Below are 17822 nucleotides of genomic sequence, written 5' to 3'. Positions count from 1 at the left end.
CACAAGTGTCATGGGACACCTTATCACAAATGTTAGTGCAAGCTCTAATCAGATGTAAGATTTCCCCCATCTGTTCATTCACAGATAGCAATGGGAACTTCACTTTCTAAGACTTGAGGAGCTTAAAAAGCTTCACTGAAACTCCTAATTGCAGAGATCCTGAAATGAGTTTGGTCTTTCAAAAATATTAACAAAAATAAATAATGTCAGGCAACTTGAAAATGAAATGCTTATTAAATCCTCTGGTCTCTGAAAGGGGGAAAGGGAATTAAGCTCCAATAGGGCAAGGAAGGTCACTACAGTGAGAACTTTTCGTCATGCTGAGAACTTGATAACTACTGTCTTATTCAGTACTCAGGTTTTAAATAAAACTGACATTCAGGACTTTCCTGGTGGGACAGTGGTTAAGAATCCACCTGCCAATACAGGGGACACGGGTTCGAGCCCTGGTCCGGGAAGATCCCACGTGCCGCAGAGCAACTAAGCCCGTGCGCCACAACTACTGAGCCTGCACTCTAGAGCCCGCGAGCCACAACTACTGAGTCCACGTGCCACAACTACTGAAGCCTGCGCACGTAGAGCCCATGCTCCGCAACAAGAGAAGCCACCGCAATGAGAAGCCCGCACACCACAATGAAGAGTAGCCCCCGCTCACTGCAACTAGAGAAAGGCTGCACGCAGCAACGAAGACCCAACGCAGCCAAAAATAAATAAATAAATAGATTAATTAATTAATTTAAAAAAGAAAGAAAATGAGAGGTCCTGAAGGAGAGCGGAGGGGAAGGGGGGCATTCTAGGCAGAAGAATTAACACGGGAAACAACTCGGAGACCTAGCTGTACGGCTGGGCCCTGCTCCCTTGCCCTACTCTGTATGAAGTCTGGGGAGTTAGATGCTCATCTTCTCCCAGTTCTGCAAATGCCAATGAAATGGTGAGAAGAGCTGATCCTCAGTCAGTGCCCAAGAGACTCATGGGTGAGAGACTCCCTGCCGACGGGGGCAGGGAATGAGACACATGTGAAGTCAGCCCTGGGAATGAACAAGATGGCAGCAGTTGTGGATTCTGCCCGACTCCACAGCACACCAAGCTCATTACGCCCTCCACTCACCAACACCCACTCCAACAATCACGCAGTAAATAAGATGAAATAATTATACCGGAGAACACCTGGTACACCCTGCGGCCAGTAACTTCCCAGCAGAAAGAGTTAGACTAAAACTTTAGGGAATATGACCACACTCATCTCAAGCACTTGGTTAGGAGAAGCAGTTATGCATTTGTTCCTGTCTCATGCACCATTACGTGGCACTCTGGCCCAGAAAAGGAAACTCACACTTCCCTCATGGAAATCAGGACCACTAATTGCCACCCATGTCATTCGCCAGTTAGTGGTACTGAAGCAGGCAGCCTCCGCAGCCCAAGGTTCATGCAATCTTCTTTTGGCCTCAGATGGAGAAACAACACTCCGCAAAGGCCCCACCAACCTAGACGCAGACAAACTGCAGGAGAGGAAATTGCTGGATACTCGAGAAAAATAGAAGCCAAAGGATAATGACAAGAAAATAAAAATGACCAAGGGAAAAGGATGTAAAAAAGGAATGAAAGAGAGGTGGGAAAGAGAGAAGGCCTCATCATAAAGGGTGTAGCTTATAACCCCCACCAGCTTTTTGGGGTTTTTTTGGTCAGCTGCAGTCTGGGTCATTACTTTGCTCCCTCTTTTAACATCGCTGATGTGCGAGACATCCTTTAGACAGTGTTTGGACCCTTGAGAGAAGGCAGCAAGACGGCAGAGCACAGAGGACCAGCTCTCATGAAGCATGGAGAGAAGGCGCATCTGGAGGCAGGCAGGGTACAAGGACAGCACCCCTGTCCAGCTTTCTCCACTTTGAAAGAAAGAAAGAAGGGAAAAATCTCTTTCTGCAAGCAGAGCTATCCTCCGGACAAACTAGCTTGTCGAACAATCCCCTGGGCTCCTGAGATGACAATTTTGCTGCTTTCTCACCCCTGCGCCCACTTCCACGCCACCTTGATACAGAGGGATGTACACGTGCACCTGGGACACCAGACAGCGCGTCAGGACACCCTGATGGGACTTCACATCTCCATCCTGGGGTTTTCATTGTAGTTTAAACAAAGCGCATCTGTGCTTCCCATGATAAAAATTTAACAGTATATAGACTAGGTGAAATCTTGGGCCACTTACCTGTGATACATTTGGGTTTCATGCTTTTATATTAGAAGCAGGTATAAAAAGTATTGAAATAGATTTTTTTAGTGTTCAGAGACATACTGAAGAAGGAGCGATACGGGAAGTACTTATGCTGCCACACATTTTTCAAGCCTTTCTTTAAAAACACAGTCAATCTGCTGGGGAAAGTAGCATCTCATCAAATGCACCAGGTATGTTTTTGATTTTTACATTTCTATCTCACAGTTGGATTTTAAAGAGCTGCTAACACCTCATGGGAAAGTTTGCAAGTTTGTTTTTCCACATGCCCCCTGGACCCACACTTGAGTGCTGTGGGTGTTCTCACTGTTCTGTCCCTTTGAGTCTTCTTAGTAGAGAATTTAGCGCCCCCAGCTGCCCTGACACCCAGAGGCAGGCCCGAGAGACACAGGCTCTGCGCCGCCTACAGAGAGTTCATCGAAGCTAAAGCGGGCAGGTTTGGTGAGAAAAAATACCAAAGCCCCTTTTCTCCTGAACTCCTTTCAAGCAAGGGCTTCCTCAGCTGGAAGTAAATACCCTACAGCGTTTCCCAAAAGGGCTCTGTGAACCGTCTGCGGGCTTTTAAGACTTCAAAGTGGTCTTCTGTGAACCACCTGCAGAGCCAACCACTGCGGGTGTTCGGCAAATAAACAGGTGACATTTGATATTCTGACCAATCTGACATGAATCTGAAGAGTATCAAAGACATGATTCTCCCACCAAAAAACTCTCTTTGGACGTACCGCTCCCACACAGGTCAGTGAAGGGGAAAACACACCCAACGGCCAGAAACCAGGGACAGCACTGACCCGAGGGCAGCCCGGGCCCAGGCCTGGCTTTCCGAGGGGACCACACACCCAACCAGCGCAGAAGAGGGAAGCACCTCTCTCAGACTCTGCTGACATTGGACTTACCGTTCTCCATCCAGTTATGCCGAGCGAGGTGGTACTTCTCTTACCTTGTATCTCTTCTTACATCCAGGAACCGGGCAGGCAAAAGGCTTCTCCTCCCCTCCGTTCATGCACATGGAGCTGAGGATGGCCTCGGAGCTGATGGCGCTCTCCGTGGTCCAGGACTCGTCGCTGTCCGACTCCTCGTAGTCCACCTCCTCCTCGTCGTACTCACTACCTGTGGGGCCAGAGGAGAAGCGCAAGGGCTGTTGGGAGCGTGCCCGCCTACTGACCCGGGAGAGGGCACCCAGGCACCCAGGGGCTGCAAGTGTATCTAGTCCCCGGGACAGTCCTTGGGGGAGCGTATCTGCCTTCCCACCGCAGGGACCAGGGAGAGGGCTTCCCAGCGACTCATGGCGAGGAATTAGCTCTGCAAGAACTTGGACTCAATATTCTGCGGCCAAGGTGATTGACTGCAAAGGTGCTGGGAAGGCTAAAACCAAAAATAACCAACTACGACAGACACACCCCTGCCCCAACACACACACACACACACACACACACACACACACACACACACGATATGCCTGACATTACAATGGACAGAATTCTGTCCCCTTAGTTTTATGCTTTATTGGCATGGTAAATACAAAAATCTGTAGGAGAGGGTTACATTTTACACTTACTAGGTGTTTACACTTCGGTGGGAATTAATTTCATATCTTTTTCTTTATAAGCTGAGCTGGGAAGACCATGAAGAAATTTAGAACTAAAAGGGTGTGGTTACCCCAAGCTAGGGAGCAGGGGGACAGAAATGCCCAGCGCTCTCTGAGGGCATAATGTCATCATCATCATCAGAACGCAGGTCCAGCTCGAGGAAGACCAAACGATTCCCTACCGCACCTGTCCTCAGGGAATGGCACCTGCCTTTCAGCTACACAAACCCTCCCTGGGAGGGAGGGCTGAGCCATCGCAGCAGACAGCTCAGACAGACGAGGGGATTCCCTTGCATCCTGGTTAAGAGCTCCGCTCAGAACTGAATTAAAAATCTGCTCTGCTGACTTCTGCCCAGGACGGCAGGGATGGAGAACCACCTCAACAAGCAGCCCCTCTTTGCTCTTTTTTTAACGAGGTCCACAGCCGTTTATTTGGAGCTTTTGCACAATATAACCCTGAAGGACATAATTCTACAGATCATAAACAGTGTAAAATAATATGTTGACAAGTCCTAATGCATTTACAAGCCCCATGGAATAAATAGGAATTATAGCACAACATCAATAAGAATTATATGGTAGCAATTACAGTTGTGAAATTCATCCCCCAGGTGTGAGGCGAAATTGCACCCGGGGCCCGGCTGGGTGCTCCATGGGCTCGCCCTGCTACGTCAATTATCTCAACACCAGATACTGGCACTTTTATTGGGTTTCCTTTTAATAGGCATTAATAAGATTGTTTGAAGAGCCAGTTGAGCCAGGAACAAGGACGCCAGCATCTGAGGCGAACACTTAAAAGGATCCAGGCAGGAAGGAAGGGACCTCAAGGTGAATGAGTGCCTCGTATGGTTCAGGCACACTGGCTGCATCAGCTCATTTAATCCTCTGGTGACCCTGTGAGGTGGGGTGTCACTTTCGTACACGTGGGGAGATGAGCCCTGCGGGGCTCAAGAGCTGACGCGTTCTCAATTAGCTAGTGAGGGGGTCACCTTTTCCCACGTTGCCTCCCGGCCTCCAGTGCCGGCAGCGCTCTGGGGGTGGGGTGTGTCCCTCTCAACCTCCATGTCGCTGGGCCTCCACCATCCCCCCGCTCAGAATTCAAAGCAGCCTGCTTTGAAGCCTGTTTAGAAACTCAGGCGGTACGGAAAAAACAATTTGACAAAAATGAGGCTCTGGAATTCAGTGTGGGTTTCAGTAAGCCCCGCTGCGCTTGGCTGGAGCCCCCAGAGACAAGAGACCCAGCTGGGAAGTGCTCGTAGGACACAGCACGGGGGTACTGCTCTGCCGCATCCCTGAGTCGGTCCATGAGCAAATCTCGAAACCTGTTTCTAAGGGCACTGTTTAGGACGTTTTACTCTTAAACAAATGCCACATGCTGGTGTCCTTTAAATTGCTTGTTAGAAAACTATAAATACTATTTCTCGAAGCTCTTCCACCAGGACTTGAGAAAGTGAGAATGACTAATTTACCCATCTAATTGAGCTAATTTGTTAACCTGAATACCAAGAATCGCACAACATTTACAACTGGGGGCAGGGCGAAAGCCTCAGGCCAACCAAAGGCTTAATGAAGCCCAGCAGAAGATAAAACTTCAAAACTCTTCGGGATCAAAAGGGGCCAGGCCTGGGGGGCTAATGCTGAGGACACACTCGCCTGGAAGCCATGCCGCATCCAGTCCCAAGTGGGGCAGGTAGGAGGACCACATGATCTACTGCCGATGTCAGGAAGCCCTTGCGAGTGAAAGCCAGCACGGGGACAACAGGCTTACAAAATGGGGCCACACACACACACATCCTCGTCGTCGGCACACCACAAGGTCCTTTGGGTGCTTTGTGAAACTATCTCCCCTGGATGGGGATCGAGAAGGATCTCTTTCTACTTAGTTCTGTCCTATAACAAAGCCGAGCAAGGCCCAACCCTGGGTTCATGCCTTGGCTAGACATTGTCAGCTGAGTGACCAACCTACTTGGCCTCTACTTTCTCTTCTGTGAAATGGGGGGAAAAAATCTCTTCCTTACAGTTTAATTTAAGGATTAGAATTAACATCTATAAAGCACCTGGCACAGGAGGACCTGCACATAGTAAGTGCTCAAAAAAACAGAAGACAGTATAATTCCATTTTTGTAATAATACTATTTATAACATTACATGTAAAATAATACTATTTTTAGAAAGGCCTGTTGTGAAACCAAACAAAAAATAAGGTAATTCTGATAGGTTTGGGCATCTCCACCAGAAAAAATACAAGAGGGATTCCATAACAAGAGAGGCGCTGTGCTGGCTGAGGACTGTTCGTGCAGATGCATCTACAGGGGCCAAGCTGGGAGCCCAGGCTGGGAGCCCGAGTGAGCCCTGGTGCTGCCACCGACAAACTGTGTGACCCCAGGCAAGTGATGTTACCTCTCTGAGTTTTAGAGTCCTCGTCTGTAAAATGGGCTGATAATACTACTACCTCTTAAGGTTGTTGTGAGGAGCAACTGAGTTCCTGTTTTTAAAAGTATTTAGAACAATGATACACGGTAAGCATTAAAGAAGCATTTGGTAAATAAAGAGGCAAAAGGTCACATGAGCAGTTTATTTCATCCACTGTTCCCTCGCTTTCTCTTGAGGGTACTCACTTTTTAAAAACAGGAGTGGGGGGCGTCTACCGTTGTTTGTGTTCCTGTACCCCAAGTGCTACCCTGTCATCAAACAGGAGAAATGTCGCCGGCTGTGAGGCGGGCCCTGCAGCCAGAGGGCATCCTGCAGGTACGGGGGTTGCTATTGTCCCAGAAAGCCACACGAGCTCAGACACTGGCATCCACTTGGTGCTCATGTCTGGAAAACTTGCCAGCAGGGCCTGCAGTGTCCTGAAGAAAACATCCGAGGCCCCGACACCTACTGCTCTTAGTCTCATTTCACACATCTTTGAACCCTAGGAAATGCTAACCTGAAATGAGTTATGGCTTTAGTTCAGAAACATGTGGGCCAACCCTCTCTGCTTTGTTTTATTCATGTCCTCATGCCTTTCGAAGGAGAAAAGTCAACCCCAACCTCGTTCATTTTCAATCTCTGCTTCACCTGCCATCTCAAAACTAACTTCTGAACCAAGGGATCTGCAGCGCTTGCCAGCCCTCTGCTAGAGAATTCCGCCCCCTGCCCCCCATTTAGGGAAAGCAGGATGGAGCAAGGCTGACTCTCCCAGCAGGGGTCTCCCAGCTTTTTGATCCTCTCCTACATCCCGGTCAATAAGAAACTGTGGGCACTGCCCCCCCGAGGGGGAGCGTGTGATTATAAATGACATGCATGTACTAACATATCATTATATAAAACAGATATGCAAATAAAAGGATGAGGATGAAATAGTTTAATAAATATATATATTAATAGGAGAACTATTTTCCTTAGTAAGTGTAAAGATTTCATATCTCCTTCCTCCACCTCATAGATTGTCTTGTGCACCCACTTTGGAGCCCACTGCCCTGCAGACCAGCTGGAGGGGTCAAACGGGCCCCATCACAGCCAGCTTTGAGGCTATGAGATACGATGAGCCTTTGGATTGTTCCAGGGGAGAGGTATGGGGTGTTAAGGAATGGATACACTCATTCATTCACCCTGATCCTGAGTTAATGGGTGACCTCTGAGGCCCCGTGTGAGCCCCACCCTGTCAGCCCATCAGAGCGGGTGCTGGGCTCCAGCCACCAGACAGAGGGAGGACGCGGAATCAATTCAAGCTTCTAGTTCTGAGCGCCCATCACCCAGAATCCACAAAATGTTAATTGCCACATCAGTTTCTGAAGAAAAAAATTATAAAAAGTATTTCCTCTGTGTAAAAGAGGAAAAAGGCCCCCAAACACCCTACCTGTAGTTGTAAGTAACTGGGGAAGGGAGGCGGGAGGAAAGCATGGGAGTCACAAGAAGAATTTATCCCCCTGGGGCCCAGAACAGGTGTCTGGGGACAGCCTGGCAGGTGTCCTCCTAGCAAGCAGGGTTGGGGAACACTGAGTCGGTGAGTCAGAATTTTGCAACTAGAAGGAGAGGTGCTCCGCGGTCTAGCCGGGCGGGCTCCCTTTCTCCAGGGCTACTGGCTGGGGATTCTAGCAGGGAAAGACGACGCTGTGGTGAGTACCGGTTCATCTTCATCTCGCCCCTCTTCTCTCCACCTCCCACCCTTCCCTTCCTGCAAGTCAACCCTAAGCCCTGGCAACTGAAAGGGACAAGCGCTCAAACACGAAACAGAAAACTTGCTGTAGGCCAACGCCTCCTCCCCACATTGACCGTCTTGAAGAGTCCAGAGGAGAGCATTCTCACAACTAAAGAGAAAGCCTGAAGGCCTTAATTAAGAGAAGCAGATGAAAACCCCATGGACGTGGCTTCTTTAGAGCGACGGTGGCGGGTTCTGTGGCTTCTAGAAGTGCCACGCTTTCCTCTGGGTTGTGGCACCTGGGGAGGCTGTCAGCACAGGGACACAAACGGTAAAGACATTGCCCTTGTATTTTAAAACAAAGACTGACTGACTGGGTCAGATTTCTAACTTGGATGAACTTGTTCTCTTAGAAGAGAGAATACCTTCAAAGATCTGCATCTCAAGGACACAAAGGACAGAGGGCTGGCATGCTGGATGAATTTCCAGTAGGGATTTACAATGGGGATTCAGCCAAGCAATTATTTTGTTAGGATGGTTGCTGTTTTTGCTGATGCTCTGGTTACAAAGTCCCATAGCTTTGAGGTTCTGCCCAACCTTAGTTCTCCCGTAAGCCCTGTTATTTTTACTGCACTAATGGGCACAATATGAAGATTTGAGGAATGCACAAAGGCATGATAGCCAAAATGCCTGTTTTTTTTTTTAATCTGGCCTTTTGCTTTAAATCATTTGCTACTTAAATTCTGGCACTTAATTCTCCATCTAACCTGACCTGTGCCTACTTGGATTTTTTTTTTTTTCTGGCTGCGTTGGGTCTTTGTTGTTGCACGCGAGCTTTCTCTAGTTGTGGTGCACGGGCTTCTCATTGCAGTGGCTTCTCTTGTTGTGGAGCACGGGCTCAGTAGTTGTGGCTCGCGGGCTTGGTTGCTCCACAGCATGTGGGATCTTCCCAGACCAGGGCTCGAACCCGTGTTCCCTGAATTGGCAGGCGGATTCTTAACCACTGCGCCACCAGGGAAGTCCCAACTTGCATTTTTTTAAAAAATAAAAATTGTAGCTGCCTAAGAGCGAGCAAATTTTGCTTTACACATGCATTTCTGGAAGCAGAAGGGGTTGGTAGATCCCTCTGCCATTTAGGTGGTGGTGGTGGGGTGGCTCCTGTGAGCCTGGCATGGGGAGAGGCGTTTTCCATGGAACCTGAGGTTCAGGAGGTGAGGAACGTGCCCAAGGTCATCCAGCTAGATACAGGCAGACTGGACTGGTACTTGGGCCTTCAGTTTCAAAGTTTGTGCTTCTTTGATTTATTTTCAAACGGAATATCCCTGATCGAGGGAGATAAAGATTTGACACACAGAGCAAAGCCCTGGAGGTGCTGGGGAGGAGGGAGTCCCAGCCACATGTGGGGTGGGCGTGTGAGTGTGTGGGAAGCACAGGGCTAGCCTCGTACAGTCAGGGGTGGGCCCTGCCCTCCTGGATGGCGGCCGTCCAGTGTTCCAAAGAAAAGCTTCATGAGTTGATTTTTTTCAGGCTCTTCTTAGTCTTAGTCACTAAGCAATTTAAAAATGACTTTCACCAAGGTTAGAGTTTCTACAAGAAAATGTCACTTCACCTTGCATGGTCACAGGTAGGAATTGGCAGGCACTAATTTTTCTCAGGTTGAATTTTCCACTGTCATCCTCCACAGCTGCACAGTCCCCATCGTGGGGGCCTGAGGCAGGCAGGACAGTGGCTAAGGGAAGTGCCTTTGGGTGGGCCCAAGAGCTCAGGCCAGCATTTCAGTGTGGGAAATGAGCAAACCTAGTAGGTAGGATTTCATAGGGCAGGACTATGAAAGGTTCTACAGGACTGCCGAAAGATTCCTCCCGGTTGTCAGCCAAGGAAGTAAAAATCAGAGCTGGTTTCATGAATCACATGAAAAGACAAGGGGGTCCAGAGTCCGTGTACACACGTACATCCACATCCACCCACGTGGACGAGCCCACTTCATGGCCCAGGAGCCAGCTGAGTGTCTCCATCAAGCTCACCCTCACTTGCCACAAGGGCCATTTCAAACCTTGTTCAGCCCCTCCAGCTTCTACCCACCGCCTCTGTCCTCTGCTCACCTCTTTACTCTGTGAAGATGGCCCTGACCTATTTTAGTGACTATAGGGTTCTCGTTCTTTGTATTCATAAACAAAGTGACACACAGATGGATAAAAATAAGTCAACCTTTTCCAGAAACACAATATGCCACATTTTTCTTTCCACACAGATCATTAATATTCATGCAAAAGTGATAACTGCAGTGACAGCAAATTCAAACTCTCCTGGGGTGTCAAACTCTGGCAAGGACATTAGCAAAGAGCTGCCTTTCTGCCTTACGGACTTATCACTATAAATTAGCTTTAATTGGTACTGACCCACTTTATACGAGCTGAAGCAACAACAATCTAAATGAACTGGCAATGTGTGATTACGACGGAAGACACACTATTGCCTCCGGGGACCATCACCAAGTCTCAAAACTTCTTGACCTCCTAGCTCTTGGCCTTTGCTCATTCCTAGAATGTCATTCTCCCCTGTCCCCTCCGTAACTGTAGAACTGGTCCTGGTTCTCCAAGTCAGAAGTAATGCCTCCCTCACAGGACTAAACACTTTCTAATGTATTAGGAGGCTCTTGGTCATTACCTTTGGTAATGACCACAGTGCCCAGGGCAGTGCTTGTACTTAAGGAGCCAACAGACATGTGTTTGTTGAATGAATGAATGAGGGAATACACTTCACAGACTCTAGTGGTAGAAAGGGAGCCAAGATTACACAGTCTCCACTCTCGGCCTCCTATGGTCTTAAACAAAGAAAAGTAAATTAGATGATCTCAGTTGCCTGCTTAAAACCCTCCAACGGCTTCCCACAGCAAGGAGTAGCCCCACGCCCTGTGGTGACCTTACTCCATATCACAGTTGCTTAGATCTTTACTATCTGGAGGACTTTTTTTTTTTTTAATAAGAAAACTTAACAACTACTTATGCAGTTGACCCTTGAACAACATGGGTTTGAACTTCATGGGTCCACTTATATGCAGACTTTTTTTCAATAGTAAATACTTAGTACTACACGATCCTTGGCTAGTTGAATCCATGGATATGGAGGAACTGTGGATATGAAGGGCCAACTAAATTATACTCAGATTTTTGACTGCGTGGAGGGTTAGCGCCTCTAACACCATCCCCGCGCACACACATACCGGTTTTCAACAGTCAATTGTATTTGGTTTAGTGCTAAATTTTTACACCTATAAACCTATCTAACAAACATTTCTAAATGTTCAGATGCTATTAAATAAAAACATTATCTAAAAATAGACTGCACGTACACATTTAAGTGTCGGTTACAAACTTAGATTCTACATATTTCAACAAAATGATGCCAATTTACCATTTAAGTAGATAAGCTTAATATCTTAAAAACAGACAAATCATACAAATGATCACAGTGACCACAAAACCTACATTTAACCTATTACACAAGTTGGCCTTACAGATTTATTTCTTCATTATTTCCATCCTTAGGGTTGGCCTTCTTGGGGTACAAGAATCTGGTGACTAAAAGAAACAGGAGCTGATGTTGGCCAGTGGAAGATAGGGGTTCCAAGTTATTGACCAACTGACCCTTGGTGAGGACAATCAGGGCAAGATGATGCAAGAGTGAGTCTGCATTTCCTGGGCTGGATGCCTAGGTCTTCTTTACTCAAGGTTTGCTTGTTCCACAACAGGACTTTTGAAGCCCCTGTCTTTCTTGCCACTTGATGTCTTCAGTATAATTCCCAGGCCTGTTGGAGAACTCACCTCCCAGGGGACCAGGGATTCCCTGCCGGCCGCACGGCTCCTTCCCCCATCTGGCAAGCCACTCCCACTCAGGACCTCTTCCCACTTGTTTGGGACCAGGGTGTTAGCTGGTCTTTCCCACTCTTGCCCCAGTTGCTACTTTTCCTGTAACTATAAGGCTTACTCAGAATTCCCTGCCAATCTGCTAACGGAGGTGGGGAAAAAGAACACCTATATTTTATAGACAGGCATCTGTTTCAACACAACCCCTACCTATGCCGACGCTCCCAGTTTTGCTGTAGCAAAATTTACAGAAATATAAATGCACACTATTATTTTCACTCTCCTTGTATTATAGCTACTTTGGGGCATATTTTATATTAATTTCCCCATGTTAAGTATCATTTTGGACTCATTGATTTTCACCGATTCAATTAATTAATTACTATTAATGGTAATTAATAGTATGATTGATTAATCATACTAACTTGGCCCGCAGAAGCCCCCTTTGGCCATGCCTCACGGCATGTGGGATCCTAGTTCCCTGACCAGGGATCGAACCCGTGCCCCCTGCAGTGGAAGCGTGGAGTTTTAACCACTGGACCACCAGGGAAGTCCCTCCATTATCATTTTTTAATGAAAAATTTCTTCTCTTTAATCAAAGCCATCATTGTACACTGTAAAAAAGATAGATCTATGAGGCTATAATGAAAAAGAGGAGCCCTCTGTCCGGCCCGTTCCCCCTCTCCACTCCCCCATGGCAACCAGTTATAAGTCTTTTACCTGGATTTACTCCCCATTGCTAAATAGCATGCCTCTATTGCTATTTTCTGATGTTCAGTTTTGGGTATCTATTGACCTCCCTACGCAAGATAAGAATTCTGATCTTTCACGTATTTCCCCACCCTCCTTCCATCCTCCCCCTCCTCCTAGCAGAATTTCATTATAATATTTGATTTCATTATCATTCAATGCTTGCATTCTTATGACACCAGGCCATGTAGCGAACTAGGATCACACTTTTGTCGCCCTTGCAGTTAATAAACAGCACAGCCATAGGCCGTCTGGCTGTTGTCATCTTTCTCACCTGCATCCTTCTCCTCTCCTCAGCATCGTCATCGTCATCAGGACAGCTGACACTTACCTGGGGCTCACCACGTGCCGGGCACAGTTCTAAGCGCTGTGCGTCTATTAACTCATTTAAACCTCACAACGGCCCTATGAGGTTGGTACCTAGTACGTACGGTATCTTCATTTTACATAAAATGGGGGCTCAGAGAGGCAGAGTGCCTTGTCTGAGGTCACAAAGCTCTTCCATGGCAGAGCAAGGGTTCTAATCTGGCCGTCTGGCTCTAGAGCTTGCCTTCCTAACTGGTCCATGGTCCTGCTAACTTGAATTCATCCCCAGCTCCGGAAGTGTAACTCTCTCAGTACGTTCAAACCCGTCAGGTGTCTGGCTTTATCCCCCTTTACTTCTCGCGCCCCCTCTCCCCCCACTCCTTCCGTGCTCTTTCTCCTGTTGCCACCCGCCTCCCAGGCCTGCTGTACAGCTGTCACCCTGCATCCACCCCCTTCCTCACCACCACCAGGACCTCCCTTTGCCTCTCCCGATGGAGGGGGGATCCCTTTTTCATGGATTCCATGTCTTTCCCTTTCTTTGTTTACTTCTTGCTTGGGTCACGGGAGGTAAAATGTCGACTCCTTGGCCTGTCTGAAAATGTTTCTTCTACCCTCACACTTGACGGTAGCCTCTGAGGTTCATACCCGTCTTCTCTCGGGGTTCTGAAGGCACTGCTCCAGTGTTTCCCATCTCCTCTGGGTGCTGCTGAGAGTCCCCTGCCACACCTGCTTCTCAGAATATGTCCCCCTCTCAGGAGACTCGGGAGCTTTCCTCCTTGTCCTCACATTCAGAGGTATCTGTCGCTCCAACTCTTTTTAAAAAATATAGAACAGCTTTATGGAGATAAAATCCACCTACGACACAACTCACCCATTTTAACTGTACAACTCAGTGGGTTTTGCTATATTCACAGAGCAGTGCAGTCACTACCACAATCAAATTTGGAACATGAGGAAGACCACACCCCTGTGTGGCTCTGATTCCCGGGGCTTTCTGGGATTCTCCGGCGAGAATCTGCTCGCTTCTGGCTCACCCCGCTGGCCTCGGCTCCACCTGTCCCCTGCCTGCTCGGTCAGCCGCTCCTGTCCGTCTGCTTCCACCGGCCACCCCTTTGGTTGCTGCTGCCTCATCTTTGTCTTTATCTTGGTGGGTTAAGACTTTTAAACCTCACTTCCTGTCATCTTAGGTGCATGTGTGTGTTCAGACTGCCACCTTTAAATGGAGGTTCCCTGGTTGCTTTGAAAACATCCTTCTTTCTGGCAACAACACAAGTTCCAGGCCCGTCTTGGACTTCTCCTGCCCCAAGATATTCTCCTTTTCTTCCAACAGAGGACAGCACAGAGACCCAACGCCAGGTGCTGGCCCTGGGCAGGGGCCACTGTTGCTGAGCCGCCAGAGGGATGGAGCTGTAAAGACAACTCCTTATGGCCATGGGTTCACAACTGACATTTCCAATTTAACTCTAACCTTAACAAATCCATTCAAATGTTACTCAAAATAAAGGCTGAAACAGATTTTCTCTGCAATGGGGCTACTGCCCGAGCCTGTCATCTTCCTTCCTTCTCTTTCCTGATGCTTGTTTGCCTTCTGTCCACCGCGCTGGGAGCCGGTCAATGACAACACTCTCCATACTCTGAATTAGAGGCCGGGTGTCTACAAAACGTTGAGCTTGTCACCCTGCAGGGCCTTTTCCTGCGCTTCCCTCTCCATGGACGCTCTTCTCCCAGCTTTTCTGGTTGGTTCCTCCTCAGCAGATCCAGGTCTCAGCTGCTCCAAGAGGCTGGCCCGCTGGCCTGCCCCACCCACCCACCTACTGAAGTAGCCCATCCACCTCCGGGCACAGCCTCCTCCCCAGGTGGGTACCTTCCTCACAGCACATCTAATGTCCTAAGTGATCTTGTTTTCGTCGTTATCTTTCCTCCCCACTGGAATGGAAGCTCCACATCACTGAATTCCTGGTGGCCTGGAGAGTACCTGGCACACAAGAGTCACTCAGTGTGTATTTGTTGAACAGACCAATGAAAGGCAAGGATGACACAGGCCTCCTGACACCCAGGTCACTGCTTTCCAACCACGTGACATCGTTACCTGCGGACAGTGCAAGTGATGAAGGCATAGTGGAGATGCACACACAGTCATATTCCTGACATCCAGGGTCTGCCACTTCATGGCAGATGAGATGCAGAAGTCCAGTCCCCAGTGACCTTCCTCTGGGTTGATTTTCTTTGACACGGAAGTGAGACCCATGAGTTGATGGCATGGTCACAGGCAGCCACGCTCCTGCTGGTACACTCACAGCGAGAGGCGCGCTGGAGGGGTGTGGAGGCTGCCACCCCCAAACCAGCCAGGTCTGCAGCCGGAGCGGGCCCTCCGCCAGCACAGCGCAGCCCGCTGCCACCTGGCCACCGTGAGGTGACCGTTGTCACCGACGGCCTATGCTGTGCTCCGAGGCTGCGACTCTCCTCCTGGCACCTTCCTCTGTCAGGGAAGCGGGGAAGACGTCGCTCTCACTCCACGGCTCGTGATTTAATTGGAGGTCAAGATCAAGGCTGTGGAAATCAACGTCTTCTAAAAACTGGGTGTTCAGGTTTTAAACCAATTCCACAGAGCAAGGGTAAGAAATCCTGTATTCGAATATGGCACATTTGCAGAAGAAGATGAAAAGAAAAAACCAGCCTCTTTCTCATCCATGCTTTCTTATTATGCCTCAATCCTTTTCTTCTTTCTCCTTGAGACTTCAAAGAATCCCTCTGTACTTCTCTCTCCTCATTTTGGAGTCAACCCCGCAGCTTGTTCCTAACTCTGAGTTTTGGTACCTAATTTCCCAGCTCTCCATCTTGGTGAGAGGAGAAAGAAACTGCCCCCAAAGCACAAGAAAATAGCATCTCCTTTATTGTTCCCACGTCTTGGCTACCTTTCAGGGAAACAATGAGCGATGAGAAACAACAACGTCCCTGCAGTACCGCGAGGAGCTCAGTGACGTCGCTACCCCACCTCTCCTCCCTCCTCATCAGCTCCGCTATTTTACCTTGGGAGGAGATCAAAATGGCTCCTTTCCCCTGAGCCTTCCAGCTGCTGCTCAAGCTTCATGGAGACTTAACATAAAAGGTTTCCTGTGGCAACAGGCACCTCTTAAGACCTACTTCCAATGCAGAAGTGTTTTCAAATCGCGACTCATAAGTGGATCGTGAAATCATTTTTGTGGGGCACAATCAGCATTAAAAAAAACAAAAGGACAGAATGGAACAGAAAGTATCAGAGTGTGAGATGTGTTTGTAAGACTCGTTTCAGGTATGTGTCTCAGTGTAAAAATCATTCTGACCACAGGTCACAGGAAGAAAGCATAAAGCCATGTTTACCCACCAGCATCTCATTTACAGAACTTCTTTCTAAAAGAACCAACATTTCATCCAGAGGAAACAAATCAAACAATTTTAGCCGACATTTAAATAGGGTATAGAACAGGCTGAAATAGAAGAGAAAGGTCGTTTTTGGCGCCTGTCAATAAGGCACCGTGTCAGCTAGCAGGAACCTACAATGTAACGGGGAGGCTAGCAGGAACCTACAATGTAACGGGGAGGCTAGCAGGAACCTACAATGTAACGGGGAGGCTAGCAGGAACCTACAATGTAACAGGGAGGCTAGCAGGAACCTACAATGTAACGGGGAGGCTAGCAGGAACCTACAATGTAACGGGGAGGCTAGCAGGAACCTACAATGTAACGGGGAGGCTAGCAGGAACCTACAATGTAACGGGGAGGCTAGCAGGAACCTACAATGTAACGGGGAGGCAGGCTGTCAGCACGCAGACCTCAGGGGCACCAGGAGGGCACACACAGCGTCTCACGGTGAAAGTGACAGGCACGTATAATGGAGAGAAAGTATGAAGACAGTTCTTCACTGATTCAGGTGTCCTTCTGGACCATGACACTTCACATTTTTTTGGAATATTCTCCAGGGAAGCCAATCTTTGTTTGTGGAGTGGGTGAATCTGCTTCTAAGAAATGGCCCCAAGTCATTCAGGGCCCTTCTGCTGAATTAAAAAGTTCCTGCAGGGTGCCCTGGACTCTATTACCAGCTGTCATCAGGTTGCTGAATAGAATAGGTTCTCAGAGTTTCGAATCTTGCAGCTGAGCTAAGGAGCTAAGGAGGGCTGGCCAGCAAGCAGGTGCCTGTGAGGGGTGAGTGGCTGGACCCAGAGAATCACACCTGCCCGGCACTGGGAAGGAGCTGCAGGGGAGCCGGGAAGGGGGAGGTCTGGGTGTGTCCAAGGGCGGCTGGCAGACTTGTCTTGCCCGTCACCCTCACGTGTCTCCTGGGAGATTGCCATCAGAGGGTGGGTTCCTCAGGCTGGGCTGTTCTAACTCCCGGCAGACCCCAGCACCCAGCATGGCTCAGCCAGTCTTTTTGGGATGAAGGGACTCCACGGCAGAGGCCCTGTGCACCGGAAGGATGGAATCACATGACACAACGCACACAGGTATCTGTATGTAACATACATATTTTGTGCTTCGTAATTACGCTTATTTAATACACACTACAATTTGTATATGATAAAATGAGAGGAACAATGATGACGCCATCAGGGGTCACAATCCGTGAGATGCACGCACACAACAGCACCATCTCCCATTAAACCCGATTAGCACAACTACAGAAACCAGCTGAACCCTGGCCAGAGGCTGTGTGTAAGGCAGGCAATTCAGGGACTTGGGAGCAGGTGCCTGTATTAGGATTCTGGCTCTGCTGTTACCACCTGGTGCCCTTAGACCTGTTATTTCACCTCTTTACACCTCCACTTCCTCATCTGTAAAATGGAAAAACATTAGCGCTAACTTCATGGGGCTGCTGTGAAGATTGTATGATTTGATATGTATAAAGTGGTTAGATTAATTTCTGGCACATAGTTCTGTACTATATTAACTCTGGATAGTATTATTATTTTAATCAGTAATTTTAAATTG

At 48.3% G+C, this 17822-nt stretch overlaps 1 protein-coding gene across 3 annotated transcripts in view; it reads right to left on the bottom strand.

Annotated features, from left to right (window-relative positions):
- JAZF1 (JAZF zinc finger 1) overlaps window positions 1–17822 on the bottom strand; it is a 343179-nt gene that overhangs the window by 5011 nt on the left and 320346 nt on the right. For all 3 annotated transcript variants that reach the window (XM_057549711.1, XM_057549713.1, XM_057549710.1), the window contains exon 4: window positions 3165–3334. In XM_057549711.1, the coding sequence (XP_057405694.1) occupies window positions 3165–3334 (170 nt within the window). The remainder of the gene's footprint in view (window positions 1–3164; window positions 3335–17822) is intronic.

The sequence above is a fragment of the Balaenoptera acutorostrata genome, chromosome 7 (assembly GCF_949987535.1).
Source record: "Balaenoptera acutorostrata chromosome 7, mBalAcu1.1, whole genome shotgun sequence".
Classification (NCBI taxonomy): Eukaryota; Metazoa; Chordata; class Mammalia; order Artiodactyla; family Balaenopteridae; genus Balaenoptera; species Balaenoptera acutorostrata.
Note: the sequence above shows the minus strand (reverse complement) of the source record. Positions and strands in the feature narration are given on the sequence as shown.